General features: G+C 43.8%; 1 protein-coding gene across 4 annotated transcripts in view; it reads right to left on the reverse strand.

The window, feature by feature from the left end:
• Positions 1-18,170, reverse strand: part of PAX5 (paired box 5) — a 133,409-nt gene that overhangs the window by 54,626 nt on the left and 60,613 nt on the right. For all 4 annotated transcript variants that reach the window (XM_068667014.1, XM_068667015.1, XM_068667016.1 and 1 more), the window contains one exon: positions 11,366-11,495. In XM_068667014.1, the coding sequence (XP_068523115.1) occupies positions 11,366-11,495 (130 nt within the window). The remainder of the gene's footprint in view (positions 1-11,365; positions 11,496-18,170) is intronic.

The following is an 18,170-nucleotide window of genomic DNA, read 5'->3' on the forward strand; positions in this document are numbered from 1 at the left end:
TATTATACATGCTTTGCACCAAAACATGTCTACCACAGTTAAACTCAACATTTAAATCCACAGCAAAACTCCCAGCAGAATCAGGCTGCACATCATCAAAAAAGCCAGTTAATAGCCTAGGTCTTAGTGGGGTACAAGTGGCCTCGTTTGCTTTTTGAGATGCACTTGTTACTTTTTAATGGCAAGATAAGAACTCATAAAAATTGAAAAAAAATTAACAGTGCTTCAGTTAGACTCTGACCTGTCATTAAAAATGACACTTTTGTTTTTCAGATTGGCTGCCTTTCCACAAGAGTTTATGTGGCCTTTTTTCAAGTCTTCAACATGACAGGCCCTATCAGGAGTGATGAATAGATTATTGGAAAATGCATCTGCACTTTTATCTACAAAATGTAGAGACTAAGTTGTAAATCTAGCATTATGTTGTGCTAGAAAACAGTGATCTACCAACACCAATTTGTACTTCAAAAACAGTCTCACAGAAATTGAAGTATAATTTGGTGATAATGGTTAAACAACAATCAATATATCCATGTAGAAATTGATTATATGAACAAAACATAATGGCCTCAGAAGAAGATATTTAGCTATTATTGCTGTTGCCCAACAACAACAAAAAAAATTAACAAAGCAGTTTCCAGCAGAAAAGGCAATTTCCACAAAATCAACCCTTTTCTTTACTTTTGTCACATCTGTCTTGATTTTAGGAATGAAAAGGAAAAAAAAAGGAAGAACAAATTGTGGAAATATTACATTGCTGTTAGAGAATTGGGATAGGAAGTTTAAACTTTTAAAATACTTGCCATTTAGAAACTGCAAATCTTTTTTTTAATTTACAGTCAATATAATTGAAATCCTTTCATTCAGCTAATGAAAACACTGCTTCAAAACTGTTACCAATATTTCAGCAAATGTCAGCTGGATAAGGATTCCCTCCAAAACCTTATTCCTGAGACCCCTTCTTCCTCTCCACAGGGTAGATCCCTCCCACTTCACATAGCTCTAGTTTAAGCTAAGTGCTTTCCTATATAGTCAACCAAAAGAAGCAGTTACCTTCTGACAATGACCCCTAGCTTTAGATCCAAGAGGTTTGTGGGACAAGTCACCTTCAAGTGCTTTCTCCTCTTCATTTATATCCTGCTACACTGATGACCAGCAACTGACCTCCAAAGGATGAGAATTCTGTGAGATGACTTTGCTGCTATGTCATTCTTAAAGTGCAAGGTGGGAAATTAATTTAAGGGTAAAATACCATTTCCTAGTGAAATCAGGTTCTTCCATTGTGGTCAGCAAGACCTGGGTTTAGACCTAAATTCAGAATGATGAGCAACCCACAACTGTAGAATCACCTATATACAATATTTGTTCTTTCTTTTTCACCCCCACCTCAAATACAGTAAAATATGAACTAAAATAAATGTTCTCTTTTCCCTAAAGGAATCACCAGCTGCAGATTTCACAACGCATTACCCACTTTCGCAGTCCACATTAGTGAAATGTTGACCCTGTACCACATTTTTTGCATCTCAAAACTACTAGTTGTCTCCACTGTGAGTGTCAAGTGTGCAAGAATGAGTGAAAAGTCTGATGTCACTATGTATGCCTCAGTCATGTATGGGAATCTTTTACTTTTGCTTTTGTTTCACATTACAGATTCCACTGGACATGAAAAGTATTTATTTTTCTCAGATTATCATCAAAAATGAGTTATAAAATGCAGACCAAATGAGGGCTTGAGCCAAAAGAGAAACAGCCCTTTCTTGGCTCCTTTAAGCACCAATTCCAGAGACTTCATCGGTGCTGAAGAAAGAGCACCATCTATTAGTCAAACTTCTCTTTATTCTTGCCAAACGGAAAACAGAAGGCAGTTTGTAAAGAGTCCGCAGTTTGATTTCAGTGTGGGATGAGTATTCAGAACCCAGCCAAGACATGGCAAAAGAAGACTGCATTTTTTGGATTCAAGCAGAACTTCAAAGAGTTCAGCCCACATTTCCCACGTTACCTCTCTGCAATGATAAAATACTCTACCTTGATGTACGCACCATATAAGACAACACTCTTGCAGCTTCCTACTAAGACAAAACACTTGATTTCTCTGTTGCATGTCTAAAATACCTAATTCAAAAGCCAATAAAATTAAATAGGCTGGATTTTAAACTGCTTAGAAACTTCTGTGTTCCCATTTCTCCTGACACTGTCCCCCCAGCCATTCCCAGAGGGACACAGCCCTTACAGTTTTCATCTGAGAGATTAACTCAGGGTAAGAATTCCAGAGAAAGCCTTTTAAAACTGAAATTCTTGCTGGCTGGGTGGAGAAACAGGGATGCATTACAAGGATTGGTTTTTTTAAAGCAAAAACATCAATAACAAACATCATGTAAAAACAAAACACCCACCATTTCTTCCATGTTTTATGGTATCTAAAGAATGGTCCTATAAATGCATGTAACAGACAGAGAAAAATAAATGAATCAAAACCTCCCTCAGCCATCTACTCCACTTTCCAGCATAGCTCAGTACAAGCAGATACTCAGAAGTTATGCAGGTGTCCCATCTCCAGGGGCACTGGGCACAATCCCATCAAAGAGACAAGGAACACAGCTTGCTACCCAGCAAATACGGAATCACAATGCCTATCACAGAAATACAGAGTAGCTGAGGTTAGAAATCTGCTCTGGAATTCATGCAGTACAACTCCCCTGCTCAGAGCAGGGTTACCTACAGCAGGTTGTCCATGACCATGTCCAAACAGCATTTGAACATATCCAAGGATGGAGATCCTATAGCCACGCTGAGCAACCTGTGCCAGTGTCTGACCACTCTCCCAGTTGTGCCAGCTGGCACACCATCACTGTTTCTAAGCACAGAATCATTGGATCATTTGGGTTGGAAAAGACCTCTAAGCACATCTGGTCCAACCTTTAACCTAGAACTGCCAAGCCCACCATTAAACTATATCATCTATATGTCTTGATTGCCTCCAGAGACAGTGACACAGCTGGGCAGCCTATTCCAATACTTCACCAACCCTTTCAGTTAAGAATGTTTTTCCAATATCCAACCTAAGCCTCCTCTGGCACAGCTTATGGCCATTTACTCATGTCTAAACTGCATAATTCTGCACAAACTGTTGCATCTGAAGCTGCTCCCACTATTGCTTTCCTGTTAGGTGCACTCTGGTCCTGTCCCCTTACTCAGCAGCAGCTCAAAAAGTGCTTGACTCTCCCTAATCAGGTGTCACCTGGAGACCACAGCTCAGAGCACACTTTGATTATGGTTATCATGATCTAGTGTGTAATAAGACGTCCAAAATTGAGCCACGCAAAAAATAAGCATCTGGTCCAAAGTCAGTTCATAAACTCTAGGTTGTGAAGAGAGAAATGTATCTCCAGGCTCCTCCCATACCAAGGCTTGTATCCAGTGTTGTTCAAATGAATCCTGCGTCCTACAGGGTTTTCTTTTTAAATAAACAAAAAGCTTCTTCAGGCTGCATTTTGCTAAATGATAAATATTATCAGTGTTTAACCCTGGCAAGAGATCAGCCTGGGATTTCAAAGCAGCTGTTCTTTTTTTACATAGCTGCTTAAGGTATCAGAATCCTCTTTGGTTGCAAATACTGAACAGCTCAGGTGGTGATCCATTTTTGGCATCCTTTTCGGTCCAACTGCTTCATCACCATCTAGCGCCTAGCTTCAGAATTGACAATAACTGCCATTTTACAAAACCTTGTGAAACTGTGGCTCATAAATTGTAGACATAGCATGATGGGATAAACATAGCAGGCAGAAGAATCAGGCAACAGACTTCTGTAAAACTGAGCACTACTAATGAAAAACATGCTATCAGGGACCAGCTAAGGGCTGTATATTGCTGCAGAACAGTAGCAGGAAACTGCTTTTGACATGCATTTATCCCATGTTAGCACTCTTGTTTCCCAGTGACAAAAATTTGACAAAATATGTAGTAATATGAAAGGTTAAATGCATCCCTGTTATCTGCATTACCCACAGGCCTGTGCCACCTATGGAGAAATAACTACCAGGCATAATATACCACATCTCAGTTATTGGATGCATCCACGCTAAAGAAAAAGTCAAGCTGATTTTTCCAGGAGTGGCAGAGTCTGTTCCAACAGATACATTTGTCCCACTTGCTCAACATTCAATCCAGCCTAAAGCCTGGAATCAATTATGTTTGGTTGCCTGAGTCCCCCAGTGCAAACCAGAGCAGATGATCTAACGTGGTTGCCATTCAGAATTTCTCTCCTTCCCCAAGCCTCCAGACGACAAATGGACTCTGCTTCTACTTTTGCTCTGTTTCTTCTCGCCTTTTTGACAGGCACACAAAATGCGCAGGAAAGATGATGCAGTTGGCTCTGTGGCAATATCATCTTCATGGCTGATCCCAAGAAGGAGCATACCAGGTAACACTCATTTGGTAGTGTAGTTACAAAGCCAAACATGGAGAAGAAAGAATCACTTGTCTGCACTCTGCAGTCTCCGTTTTCCCATGCACAGGTGTGTAAGCTGCAAAATGCACTGCAACCTACTCATCGGCAGCTCTAACAGCACAAATTCATGGGGTCGTAGTGATGTGGAGAAGCAGACAAGCGAAGAGAGGTAAGCTGTGCCAGAGCTGTCCTGGCATGGCATGGGAGCACATGAAACTCCCTCACTTGAACATCTGCTGGAGGAACAAAAACAAAGCCCACTTCGAATGTGTTGCTGTGCTTCTTCTTTTCACAGAGCAACACAGAGTTCACGTCAGATTCCACTAAAATGAAATGCACTTCTCTGCTCTTCAGTGAGGCTGGTCGCAGTCACTTCGGGACTCTGCTAATGCAAACTGACTCTCCAGCCAGCTGCAGTCAGGGCTGACTGTGGATTTGTCAATCTGCCCTCTACGCTGTATTGGAAAGTCAAGCAAAGGTGTCAGTTTAGAACGACTTTGTCCTCTCAAAGTGATACTGACCATGCTGAAATCAGCAACCAGAGCAGGGAAAATGCATCTGTGGGTAATTAGTAACAATCATGGGCTGCTTGGAAACTGCTGACTACAGCAGTAATGAGCTGGGCACATGTCATTGGCTTGCAAATGGAGAGAGCATTTATGAACCATGGCAGCAAGCAGTAAGGGAACAATTTTTTTTTTAACTTAATATTTAATGTGGCATAAAAACGATGGAAAGAAATTGAGTGGCTCTCTAAACAGAGGTTTGGCTGGTGGTCTGTAACATAACAGAGCTGGTGGATGAAGCAGTACAGAGAACTGTCACTGTAAATTTTCCTTACACATATTCTAGCAGCAAGTGCTAGCATGAATGCCAGTATTTAAGCAATCTTTTCATCTTCGAGAAATACCCTTTATCTTTTGCTCTACCAGCTTGCTAGGAAATAGGAATCTTAACATTACATGCAGAGGATCTTCGGTATCTCAACCCTCAATATTACCTTGCCATCCAGACTGTGTTCTAGCAATAAGAAAAAATGAAAGACTATGATTATAATTCACTTAAGACCTCTGTTCTCCAATTCATTTGCATTAAATTCCTTATGATCTATTTTACAGCCTGAAGACTAACAAAATAAACTCTCTTCACAAATGGCAGCCCACAGTCTCCAAACTTTCTAATGAAACTCATTAAGCCTGAACGGCAGATACCAGCCTGTAAAAGGACTAAGTATTCTTAGCCATAATAAAACCCATCCCACTAATGCCTGTATGTCATATTTCAATTCTTCAGTCCCCAAAATAAGTCTTTTAAACCCTATTCCCACCAACTCTGTGTTGAAATGTTGTGCAGTCACACATTTATGGCTCTGCTTTACACAGACTAGAAGATTTCCTGATAAAAATAATATTTTCCATTAACAGATCTTAATATTACAATCCACTTGTGATTCTTTTTTACACAGCCCTTGGTCTCATAACAATTAAGCCATTACAAATGTTTTTTATAATCTGGAATGTCAGTGGAGAAATGAGGTAAACTTGTCAAGCCATTATCACCACCAAACACAGACTGTACACATTTTGTGGAGCTTTAACCACCCAATTTGACAACTGAAAATTGTGTTAGCTAGCAAGACTGAAACAGGTTGTCCCACACAGCTTTCAGTCTCCTCCTCTCAGTCTGCACACATCACAAGACAGCCTATCTGGAACAAGGAAGTTGGAAAACCCTCAAGAAAAAAGAGTTAAGAAATTAAAAACAACCCGACATTTTGAATTTCAAGGGAAAAGAAGAAAAATAAATAAATAAATAATAAAAATAAATATAAATTTAAAAAAAAAAGAATTAAAACAGAATTCATGACAGCCATTCCTCCTCCAACAGGCAGCAGTTTACAGGAGAAACACTATCAGAAATCTGTGAGGCTCAGGTACTTTCCTGCAACACAAGGGCTCGAGATCCAGGACATGGTTCTAGCAGAATTTCTCCCATGAGTAAGTTCCTGATCACTAAAGCAGGGCTGACACAAAGCTAGCACTTTTTCGGTTCTCTTATTTCTCACCTGCATGGCAAGCAGGCGATCAGGCCCGGTCAGCATGGGTTTATGGAAGGCAGGTCCTGCTTGACGAACCTGATCTCCTTCTATGACAAAGTGACGTGCTGGGTGGACGAGGGAAAGGCTGTGATTGTGGTCTACCTTAACTTCAGCAATCTGGTTGGAGGCCGGTCACTAGTGGCGTCCCCCAGGGCTCAGTGCTGGGGCCGGTCCTCTTTAATATCTTCATCAATGATCTGGACGAGGGCATTGAGTGCACCCTCAGTAAGTTTGCAGATGACACCAAGTTAGGTGCGTGTGTCGATCTGCTCGAGGGTAGGAAGGCTCTGCAGGAGGATCTGGATAGGCTTAACCGATGGGCTGAGGCCAACTGCATGAAGTTCAACAAGGCCAAGTGCCAGGTCCTGCACCTGGGGCGCAATAACCCCAAGCAGAGCTACAGGCTGGGAGATGAGTGGTTGGAGAGCTGCCAGGCAGAGAAGGACCTGGGAGTGATGGTGGACAGTCGGCTGAATATGAGCCAGCAGTGTGCTCAGGTGGCCAAGAAGGCCAACGGCATCCTGGCTTGTATCAGAAACAGCGTGACCAGCAGGGCTAGGGAGGTGATCGTCCCCCTGTACTCGGCTCTGGTGAGGCCGCACCTCGAGTACTGTGTTCAGTTTTGGGCCCCTCGCTACAAGGAGGACATCGAGGTGCTTGAACGGGTCCAAAGAAGGGTGATGAAGCTGGTGAGGGGTCTGGAGAACAAGTCCTACGAGGAGCGGCTGAGGGAGCTGGGCTTGTTCAGCCTGGAGAAGAGGAGGCTCAGGGGTGACCTTATCGCTCTCTACAGGTACCTTAAAGGAGGCTGTAGTGAGGTGGGGGTTGGCCTGTTCTCCCACGTGCCTGAAGACAGGACGAGGGGGAATGGGCTAAAGTTGCACCAGGGGAGTTTTAGGTTGGATGTTAGGAAGAACTTCTTTACCGAAAGGGTTGTTAGGCACTGGAACAGGCTGCCCGGGGAAGTGGTGGAGTCACCATCCCTGGAGGTCTTTAAAAGATGTTTAGATGTAGAGCTTAGGGATATGGTTTAGTGGGGACTGTTAGTGTTAGGTCAGAGGTTGGACTCGATGATCTTGAGGTCTCTTCCAACCTAGAAATTCTGTGATTCTGTGATTCTGTGATTCTACCCTCACTGATCCGTGATCCCAACTCAGAAACATTAAACCATAGCTTTTGTCAGAGCACAGACAACAAAAAAGCTCCCAGAAGACAGACTACATCATGCCCTGTTAGGAAGTGTTTGTTGGACCCTGCACTAAAAACAATTATTGTGCAGTGTGTACCATTGTTCATCTCCTTCTAATTTTCAGTGGCATCTACTACAAATGCAAGGCCCATAGCAATACGCAGGTTTTGGTTACAAGCAAAAAGAGGATCAATAAATGTGTCTTGTCTCCTGAATCCCCTGCCCCACCTAACAAAAAAGATAGAAAAAGAGACATGACTAAAAAAGTGTGTTAATTCTTGGGAGAAAATGCAGTAGTCTGTCCAGAGCTATGATGAGAACTGTATCATCAAGTACACTTTAATTTACATGGCTTGTATGTTACAGGCACAAAGTATGGCTTGTTACTTAAATCTTCCTACCCCTAAGATCTGCACATCCACTCAGATCATTACAGAAGCCCCAAGGCAGAGAGCAGGACTCAACTGTATGGTATGTGTCCAGCGCTACAGGGCTCAGGGCATGCCTTGGGCTTCTTCTCAGTGCTTCCAAAATGTGAGCAGCATGAAGCTGCTATGGTGTAGGTTATGAAAGAAAAAGGGAGGATAGCACTTGGACAATCTTTTCAAGAAAATATATCAAAAAGTGTAGGTTTTAAAGGGTTTTCATACACTTGTATAAATCTAAGTTTTATGAATGTAGGTGTTAGAAAACACTACAGCAATAGCAAATTAAAGATATAAATACCTACTGTCTTGTAAAATGTTTTCTGTTATAGCTTGCAACTTGTCACATTTAAGACCAACTGCAGGTTTTTTCTATGCTTTCTACTCATAAAGCCTGCTCCACATGGTCAACGAGAACAAATAAATTTAACATTTAGAACTTTTGTTCACGGGTATAAAGTCACAAGGAGGGCGCAAGAGAAGTATGTAACAAGCTTTGCAGCACCATTTCTATAGTCAGCTCACCAAATGCTAAGAAAGTAGCAGTACAAGAAAATTGTCAGTCATGCCCAATAAGTAAGATAAGGATGCAATGGCTGCTCCTGTGCTCTTTGAACTGTGGGTGGATGTTTCGTACAATGAATTGAAGTGACTACACAGGAGCACAGTCTGAAACACAAGTCTTGTTGTAAGCTGCCTCTGAACGAGCTGGTGTTAGCAGCTGTAGGAACAGCAGAAACGTCCCAGTGGCAACAGAAGTAAGCTCTGTTATCTAACAGGCCATGGAACATACATGCACCCCAAGGTCATCTTTACAGGTGAAATCTATAGTCAGCCTTGCTTCTGGAAGGGACCAGCATGACCAGCACCCATAACAACACACTGACCAAATCTGACGACTCTTAATGCTGCTGTCCATGTCAGCCTCTTGCAAAACAAAGTTAAAAAATAAGTAATAATTATCTATAGGATACCTGTGAGCTTGGCAAGGCCTTTTTATACTTTAAATCAAAACAAGTTCTTTTGCCATTTCGGTATATGCAGAAACTCAGAGTTTTAATGCACATTGCTCAAAAGACTGTAATAAGTACTTTTTCCATTGCTACGTGTCACCTTACGCTAGTGTCAAGGCACCTAAAATTACTTGATTCCTTGAGCGTTACCATGCAATCTTCTCCATTCCTGGCTAATCGATATCATTGGGAGCCACATGTAAATGAGATGTTTTTAGAAACCCTATGAAACAAGGCTGGTTTGAGAATAAGGTTTGTATTAGATTAGTATACATAGTATAGATCAGATCCTGGTGAAAGGCATATTCATGCCTGTTCTCTGTTAAAGGTTTCCCAAGCTCGTTCTTATCCATAATTCTTTATTTTCAACTTTGCTTGGAACTCAGTTTATTCATCTCTTGCTAGACATTTTTTTTTCAAATGCTGGAAAGAACAACTGAACAACGTCAGTGCTACCTGGAATATTCCTTTTTTTTTTTTTTTTTTAATACCTTGAAAGAATAAGGAAGTATACACTCATCAACTCCCAGGGCCCTGTCATAGTAGTAGCTGGCTTTATAAAACAAGTGAAATCTTGCTTGAACTCCTGGGTCCATCCTGCCTGCTTCCAGAGACCTGAGGCTCGTGCAACTCACTTGCACAAGCTACGATCTGCTCTTCTCAGGCCCTCAGTAACTGGGCCCACAACAAAAGCTTCACCAGCAGTTCCAGCAAGCAGTCACTGGCATCAGGTAATTATCCCTATTGCTCCCCTTGCTGACTCTCTCATTGACTTGCCCATCTCTTTCCTCCCCAGACACATTGTGCTAGTGTTCTAGTATTACACCGCCAAGTACTGTGCCAGGGACACTACCTGGCTGAAAAGTAACTCTGTAGAGGGTGTTTCTTCTCGGGTGGGGGGGGAAGCTTGAAAGGGGGAGGGTCTTGGCTATTTTCCAGCCAGTTCAGTTTCATTATATGATTTCCTGCATGATTTCACACAGATGGGACAGCAGGGGGAATGCAATAAGCATGCGAAGTGCTTAAACCAGCATAAAAGAAAGAAGTGTTGCTGGAATATTAAAACAGCTTTTGGGTGAACCTGGTTTTGGCTAGGTACAGATCTTGAACAGGCAGTTTCTTAGAGGAAAACAGAAGCAAGAAAGCATTCAAGTTTTCTATCATTTCCTTTCCTTCCTAAGTCTCACTCCACAATAATGCAATTTAGTAATTTCTTGCTTCTCACCCACTAGATGAGATTGCAGTGCTTTCAAGATAAGGTAATAAATAATATAATAATAATAAAAATAAAAATAAAAAATAATATAAGAAAAACAGTATCATTTTCAATTTTAGCAACAAAATAAACATGTAAATCCAATCCCTGGCAAAACACAGAAAATTCAGTGTTAAAATCTCTACAAGTTAGACTTAAGGACAAAAGTAATACACAGGAGTAACATACATAGTAAACAGTCCCTGAACTTTTTTAATCCTGGTTGGTTTGTTGCTGGATTTGTTATGTCTTTTTTTTTTTTTTTTTTTTTTTTTTTGTGACTCCCACAATTCTTTTGGGACACAGCTTCATGTATTTCTTATAATTTGAGCAGTCTCCTTCCACATGATGTGGACAGTCCCAAATAAACAGTGGACCGTGGCATTATCAAATTCCAGCTGTTCCTTAACTCTTACCCTATACCTTCTTGAATAAGGTCTCACTTAAATGCAGACAATCCTAGAACAAACAATTGCTTTCCACTTAAATGCTCCATCGTAGTGCAAAATTACAGGTCCATAAGTCTAAACATGAATTTTGTAGAAAACAAAAGCATCCAAAATTCAAGTTAGCTTGAATGCCATAAAAATCTCATCCAGCCAAAAATGCCAGCTGCCTTTATGAAAAACAGGCCACAAATCCCAAAAGCACAGGCAAGCATCTGATTTTCTGTTAAGTGTTAGTATTTACAAGAGCGGGTTTGGGGTGGAGAGGCGTATTCCATCCTACTTCATCTGTTGGCTCCAAGGAATACTAATGATTTATACAATCCACACAATGACTATCAACAGAGCTGCTGTAAAATCACATGGTTACAAGGAGACTTTTGAGTGAATAACTACACGTCTGAGACAACTCCTTCATTAAGAGCATCACCCTACAATGTACATGTGTACTTCTTCACACCATTTATCAGTGTATAACAAATTCATTACCTGTTACGATAGGATATGACTGAGGTCCAGGAACGCTTGCTCCTAAATCTGCAGAAGTAGGGCTGGTTATATTGGCCTTCATGTCATCCAATCCACCAGCTAATGATGCCATGGCTGAATATTCAGTTGCCTGGAAAAAGAAACAAAAGACATTTTACCAATAATAAATTCACTATTCAACAGCTTTTGCCTGTATGGCAAAATGCAATGCAGAACTCTGAAATCTTTTGTTCAGTCAGACTGGCTACTTTTAAGGCAGTACGTGGGTAGCGTAAACAGCAGTCAAAATAATAAATGGGTCTGTTCTTATCACTGGTGTTCTTGGAGAACACCAAAATGAGCTTTCTTTATAAACTGAAAGCCAAACTCACAAATATGTCACAAAGCGTTCTTTAAAAAAGAAGTTTTGTAGACCAAAATGGGGACCATAACTGTCGAGTGTAAGTTATTTGCTTGTTAGAGAGAACTGTTCAAGTCAGTTAACCTGAACTCTCCTTAGTTCACTGGTGGCATTTGAAGAGACACACACTAATGAACAGGTGGGAATAGAGGGGTCCAGTTTCCAGTTTCACTTAGGCATACTTCATTTCCTTATAATTTCATAAGAAATAGTTTGCACTTAAATAAAAGCACTTGCTTAATTTGTAGCCAACTGTTTCAAAATCCAAATTATTTAAAAATAAATAAACTGACTGTTGTAAGGGTGCTCTCTCATCTCATGGTAATTCTTTAACCTCATTAGCTGAAGCTACAGTAAATGAGCACAGGTCCTCAGAAGTCAGAATCCTTCTCTCCTATAGCTCTGTCAAAGTCCATGTAGCTATGACAATCTAAAGCAGGTGAGGTCAACTCACACATCCAGAAGGACTTCCATATACATGGCAGAAAGCTCATCTTCATTTGCCCATTTGCCTTTTTCCTTAATTTTTTATTAGTGGCATCATTCACAAAAATGGGAACTTTCAAAGTTTTCCCTTCCCTATTGCTATTTCCACTTTAAATTTTAATCCCTTATTTGAGAGATTGTAATCACATACACAATAATCAGATGATTATGACTTCAAGTGAAGAACAGGCAACAGAAGCAGACAAAATTAGTAACAACTCCAAGGCTGATTCCCACTGTATTAATGCAGATGTCACTGTGCAGAGCTGAAGTTAAGAGTGATTACTTAAGCCCTCAGTGATTTTTTTGAGCAAACAAATCAAAATGTTAACTTTTTGTTTTGTTTGAATTTACTTTGAGGAAAAAAAACATGTCTTGTGTGAATACATTTTTCTCCTTGAAAGTTTCTTAGAATGCACACAATTTGAGATTTGCTACAAGCTGAGTACTTTGGGTCAAATATACCTGTTTGTGTCTCCGTTGCTCAGTTCTTACTTAAGCTGAACATAATTTAACTTGATAACCTATTAGTAGTAGGTTTATATTGATCAAAGCATGCTTCATTCAAGGATGCAACCTGTGTGAGGCACAAGCACCCCTATCACCTTGAAAGATCTCCCATGCGAACCTCTTCCAGATGAGTGTGTCAAATGTGTTTTGCCAAAGTGAATAGCTGCTGGCCACCCTCTCTCTTCACCCTGCTCATGGATCAGCACTGCAGGGTCCTCTGGATCAAAGACTCTCATCAAGGACTTCTCATCAAAGACTCATCATCATCTCCATTCTTCCCTTTGCATTAGATTTCTCCTATTCCTCAGCCTTTTCAGCTTATTCCTCCTCCAAAACTCCCCTCACCCCCATGTTTTCCTTGCCTTCATGAGCCCAGTCTCTTTCTTCTAACACCGTTGCCTCAGAGATATGCACTGCCTGCACCTCTGCTTCAGCTCTACTTCTGCACCTTGGCAATCCCTGCCCTTTGGGAAGACCTTTGGGAGAAGCAGCACTCCTCTATGCTGTCACCAGTGCAACCAAAGTTCTTCGGTCTAGTCTCACATCCTACCCAAAAAAAATCATCACAGAGACCCTGTTTCGTCTGCCAGGCTGCCCACGGGCCCTGTCCCTCGCTGCAGTGCTTGCTCTGTGTGGAGCAGCCAGCCTTCCCACACGGCTCCAGAGTCCTGTGTCTGCAACCCCACTTGGGGATGTGCATACTTAGCAGCATACCCGAACTTTTTAGCTTCCTGAAGCCCTGACCTGAAAAGAGACTGGATGAACAAAGCATGGCTGAAGTTCTGCAGAGACATCGCAGGCTATGTGCAGACATGTGCAGGAAGCACAGCAGGGAGAAAGCTGTCCTGCTGCCTTACACTGGGGATGGTACTTCTGCAGTCTGGAGAAAAGCACACACCCATCCCTAGGGAAAGGACTCCTTGTTTTACTCCTGCTGCTCTAAGAAGCTGTAAATGCACTACGTTCAGACCTGGCAATCTCTTCAGAGCTTCCTACATTTCTTTCATCTGCCACGAAGCAGAGTGTGAATGTGGTTTCACGCTGCTGAAGGGGAAGCTGATAGTTTGGGCTCAGCTGAGAGAAAGCACACTGCAGTGCCACATGCTGGGTCACACACAGCCCCCTACAGCCAAAAGGTGCTATAGGGGCTGCTACTCCTTGCTCAAACCCAACGGAGAACAGCCCAGGACCCCACCTGAAAAACTCCTGCCATGAGAGTGCAGAGCATTCTGCAAAATGTCAAAACATTGCAGCTTTCTTCAGCTTTGAGGTCCTAGTAACTGACCTAGGAGGACACTGCAACAGGAACAGGTCTCACATTTTAACTGTAGTGATCTGAAAACACCCCATCAACTAAACGACAGCTGGGCTTTTCAAGCTGGGAGGGATTTACCCGTTTTCAGTAGCAGAAGCAGATAGCTAGAAGGGTATAGCACACTCTGCTGGGAGCAAGGACAATGGCATACCCGTGCTCTGTGTCACCCTGCACAGGGAGCAGGAACCTGATGGTGTGTGCACCACGGGAGGAGATGGAGGCCGGCCTGCACCTGCCTGCTATGGAGGTAAGAATACCGGGATTTTCAGGGATTTTCCTGTTTTTCCCACGGCAAAACCATGCCAGCATCCCTCCTCGGAGCCACCAGCCAGGCCAAAGAGCTGCAGATGAGCAGATGATCTGGGGCTTGCAGACACCACGCCAAACAGACACAAGCCCATTGCTGCTCCAGACCCACCACAACTGACTCGCAGCCACATTGTCCAGGCCAAGGTGAGCCCATTAAACACCTCTGTGGTCAAAGCACCTACCACAAGGCACTCAGGGGGCAGCCAAGGCCAGCACCAGCCTAATGCAGCAGCACTAGTCAGGAGGAGGGCAGGCAGCTTTGGGAAGAGAAGGAAGTGTGCCGCTGCAGAAGGTGTCTCTGGTCGCCAAGCTGTGAGATGCTGTAACCAGCCCTGTGCTCAGCACTGTGAAGAGAGGTCCCCATCCCTTGGAGCAGGTGGGTGCAGACCTGCAGGACAGCAGGCAGCCAGGGGATGAACCCTGCAGCACAGGGGGCTCAGAATTTGGCTTCTCCACTTCTAGGTGTGAGCCAGCACTGCTGGCAGTGACAAGCGGCCCAGGTGTGACCATGGGGCCTCTCCCTCTGCAGCAGGAAGCCCGACCTGCTTGGTAGGTGAAAAAGCAAGAGTCGGGTGTTCAGTACCCTAGAAATTACCTGAAAAATGACTGCCTGCGGTTGTACCACGTACTGTCTCATCAGCATGGAGCACCACTGCCATAGCATGGAGGAGAGAAAACACAGACATGTGAAACGAGGAATATATAAAAGGGGAGAGACTGAGGACAAACTGAAAGGAGAGGCCAGACAGGGTCTCATGCTCGCCCTGCCCCATCCCTTTTGGCTCAGGAGGACCTGGTGCTGGGCAAAGGAGCTGGACAGGGGAGAAGCCGGGGTGGTGAGGAGAGGGGCGGCCACTTTGTGTGCAAGGGCAGCAGCTCACCCTATGCCTCACGCAGGAGCGTCCACACGGTGCTTTCCCTGCCAACCTTCATTGTGTGAAGATGGGAAAGGTTCTACTCCTGCAGAGGTTTCACATCCACCTTAATCTCAGAGGCTTTATTTCCAGGTATTTCCTCTGTGGCACCCCTCGCCCACATCTGTGCACTGGCATTGCCAGCAGCACTGAGATGTGTGGGCAGTCACAGGCCGGTGCCTTCCCTCACGTGGTGTTGGGCAGACTCTGTGGCACCAGGGCACTTGGTAGGTGTCGTTTACCATCTCTCTCTAAGTACCATCCCATCCGCTTTATGGAAGGGGAAATTGAGGCAGAGTCCCACATTTATAGGAATAATTGTGCCAGGGGGCACTTTTCAGAAGTCACTGGGGCCAGGAGAAATAACTGGAGTGCGAGCTGGGTGTCTGTCTCTCTTCATGGCGTGCAGTAGGTACTGAACCAATTCTCACAGCAAGTACCTACAGCGGGAAGAGCTCCCTCCACACCCTGCATGCAAATACCCATCACCAGCCCATGGGGATGTGAACACATGAGGATGAGGAGGAAACAATCAACTTTTATGCATGGATTACAACCTTCTGTAGAAAACACGTGAAACCACCTGCTGTGTCCATGCCAATTCTGCTGCCTTCGGTTTCTCAGCTACACATTTAGAGGGACAACCTCAGTCACCGTGAGCTGACAGAGCATCCTGAACCGCAGCAGCTCACAGGAGCCTTGTACCCAGCCCTATCTTTCACACCTTGTTGCACCACCAGAAGACAAGCTGTGGCATGAAAGATATTTGTGGGAGGTGGTGGAGGCGATGAGCGTATGTTGGGAAAAGAGGTGCAGGAGTACTTTGGTACTGTTCACAAACTATTTCAGGGAGGTTGTGGAGTCTCCTTCTCTGGAGATACTCAAGGCCCGTCTGGATGCCTACCTGGGCAGCCTGATCTAGGGAACCTGCTTTGGCAGGGGGGTTGGACCCGATGATCTCTGGAGGTCCCTTCCAACCCCTTCAGTTCTGTGATTCTGTGATTAACATACACAGCGTGGCAGAAGGCACACTGGCATCTCCCGTGGCACCACAGTAAAGTGGTGAGATAACCCATCACTGGCTTCACCCTATACTTTCTCTAACAAAGATGCCTGAGTATAAATCACCAGAAGGTCAACAGACCCTACAGATAGAGCCGCTGTCTCTTCACGATATATCCAGAATAGACAAAGGAGGGCATGTAGTGGGGAAAAAGGGCATTCCCTAAAACAGCCCAGTGCTGGGATCCAGCATGGGAAACTTGCAGAGGTAAGGGGGGGATTCTTCTGTGCAAGGGTCTGGGGTTAGCCCTGCAGCAGTGCTGCAATCCGGGCAGTGCTAAGCAAACGCATTCCCCTCTGCTCCCTCTTCCCCCCTTCCAGTGGCACAGACCCTGCACCCCCCTCATGAGACCACTTCAGGAAAAGACAGAAAAGAGGTGCCTGCTACACAGGGAAAGTGACTATCCAAAGGAGCCAGCTGGCATCCTGTGGGACTTGCACATGTTGCTTTTGCATCTGCTCCGTTTTCCAAATCACACCTGCAAAAAAAACGAGCAGGCATAAAGCAACGTGCCTTGTGCCTTCCTGCTACTCGCATGGCTGCCTTCAGACCAACAGTGTTGCTTGGCATGCAGCACCTAAAGAAAACCCCTGCCTGACGCAACACAACGGTGGCTTGGGCTGCCAGAGCACAGCACCAGCCTGGGGGCTTCAGGGCTTGGCGCTGCTTCGGTGCCGATCGTGCTTGCTGCCTGCCTCTCCCGAGCAGACCAGCTGGCAGTGAGACAGGGATGTCACAGGGGGCCTTCACTGCTCAGCACAGCTTTTACTGTTCAGGGCAGACGCTGATCTGAGGTCTCCTTAAAGGTGTAGGGCTGTCCACTTGGTCACTCAGCCCAGGTCACAGCTCTGCTAATCCATTGTGGCAGCAGCAAGCAAGAGCTCATACTTAACAGATCCAAGTCATCCTGTCGTAATACTTTGAAAATTAATAAAGAAAGGCAGAACTAGCAGACACCAGGCAGGCTTTCTAGTGAAACCCCCACACCAGCCTCACAAAGGGAAGAAATTCGTAACATTAGATATGGTTCGGAGAGCTTAATCCAAAGCAGCTTTAATTAATCTCCCCAGGCTTTCAGAAACTCGGTGCCACATGCAGCTGCACGGGCACTGGTGCTATTCGGTCTTAAATTTTATGGGAATGGGAAATTCATTCCGAAGCCCTCCTCCTCAACCGCCTCGGATTTGGACTGGAAAGGCATCTGAAAAGCCATATATCAAAGCCTTGTCGCTGCCACCCCACCAGCCACCCCTCCATTTTATAATTTACATCACATTTCCTGCTCTACTCACTGCTATCACTGAAACTAATTCTGGTTTGGAATAAAACCCATTTACACAGCTAATTGGAGCTGTACTCTAATTTATCTTTTTTTGTTGTTTTGGTTTGGTTTGGTTTGGTTTTTGGTAGCATTTGGCTCTTACTCTCTTAAAGGGCATGAAAATTTGATTTCAGTGATAAAGCCTTTTTTCCCTCTGTGTAAACAGAATATTTCTAAAACTCCTTTTCACAAAAGAAAAAAAAATGTTAAAAATAATAATAATAATAACAGCAGTGCTTCATTTTAACCCAAATCCAATTAGGATTGTGTAAATCCCCAGAGATTCTTCTGAAAACAAGGGGAATTAGTACACCCTGCCATGAACACAATTGCCCTCATACTTCAGAATAGCTGACTGGCTTTTGACCTAAATCTTCAGATTATCTGCATGTGGGACACTCTACGCTACATTTTACTTTTCCACAGTGAGATCCATAAGCAGACGAGCCCATTCTCAGATTTTCCAAAGGGATCCCCAAATCCAATC

Source organism: Anas acuta, chromosome Z, assembly GCF_963932015.1.
Source record: "Anas acuta chromosome Z, bAnaAcu1.1, whole genome shotgun sequence".
NCBI classification, from domain to species: Eukaryota; Metazoa; Chordata; class Aves; order Anseriformes; family Anatidae; genus Anas; species Anas acuta.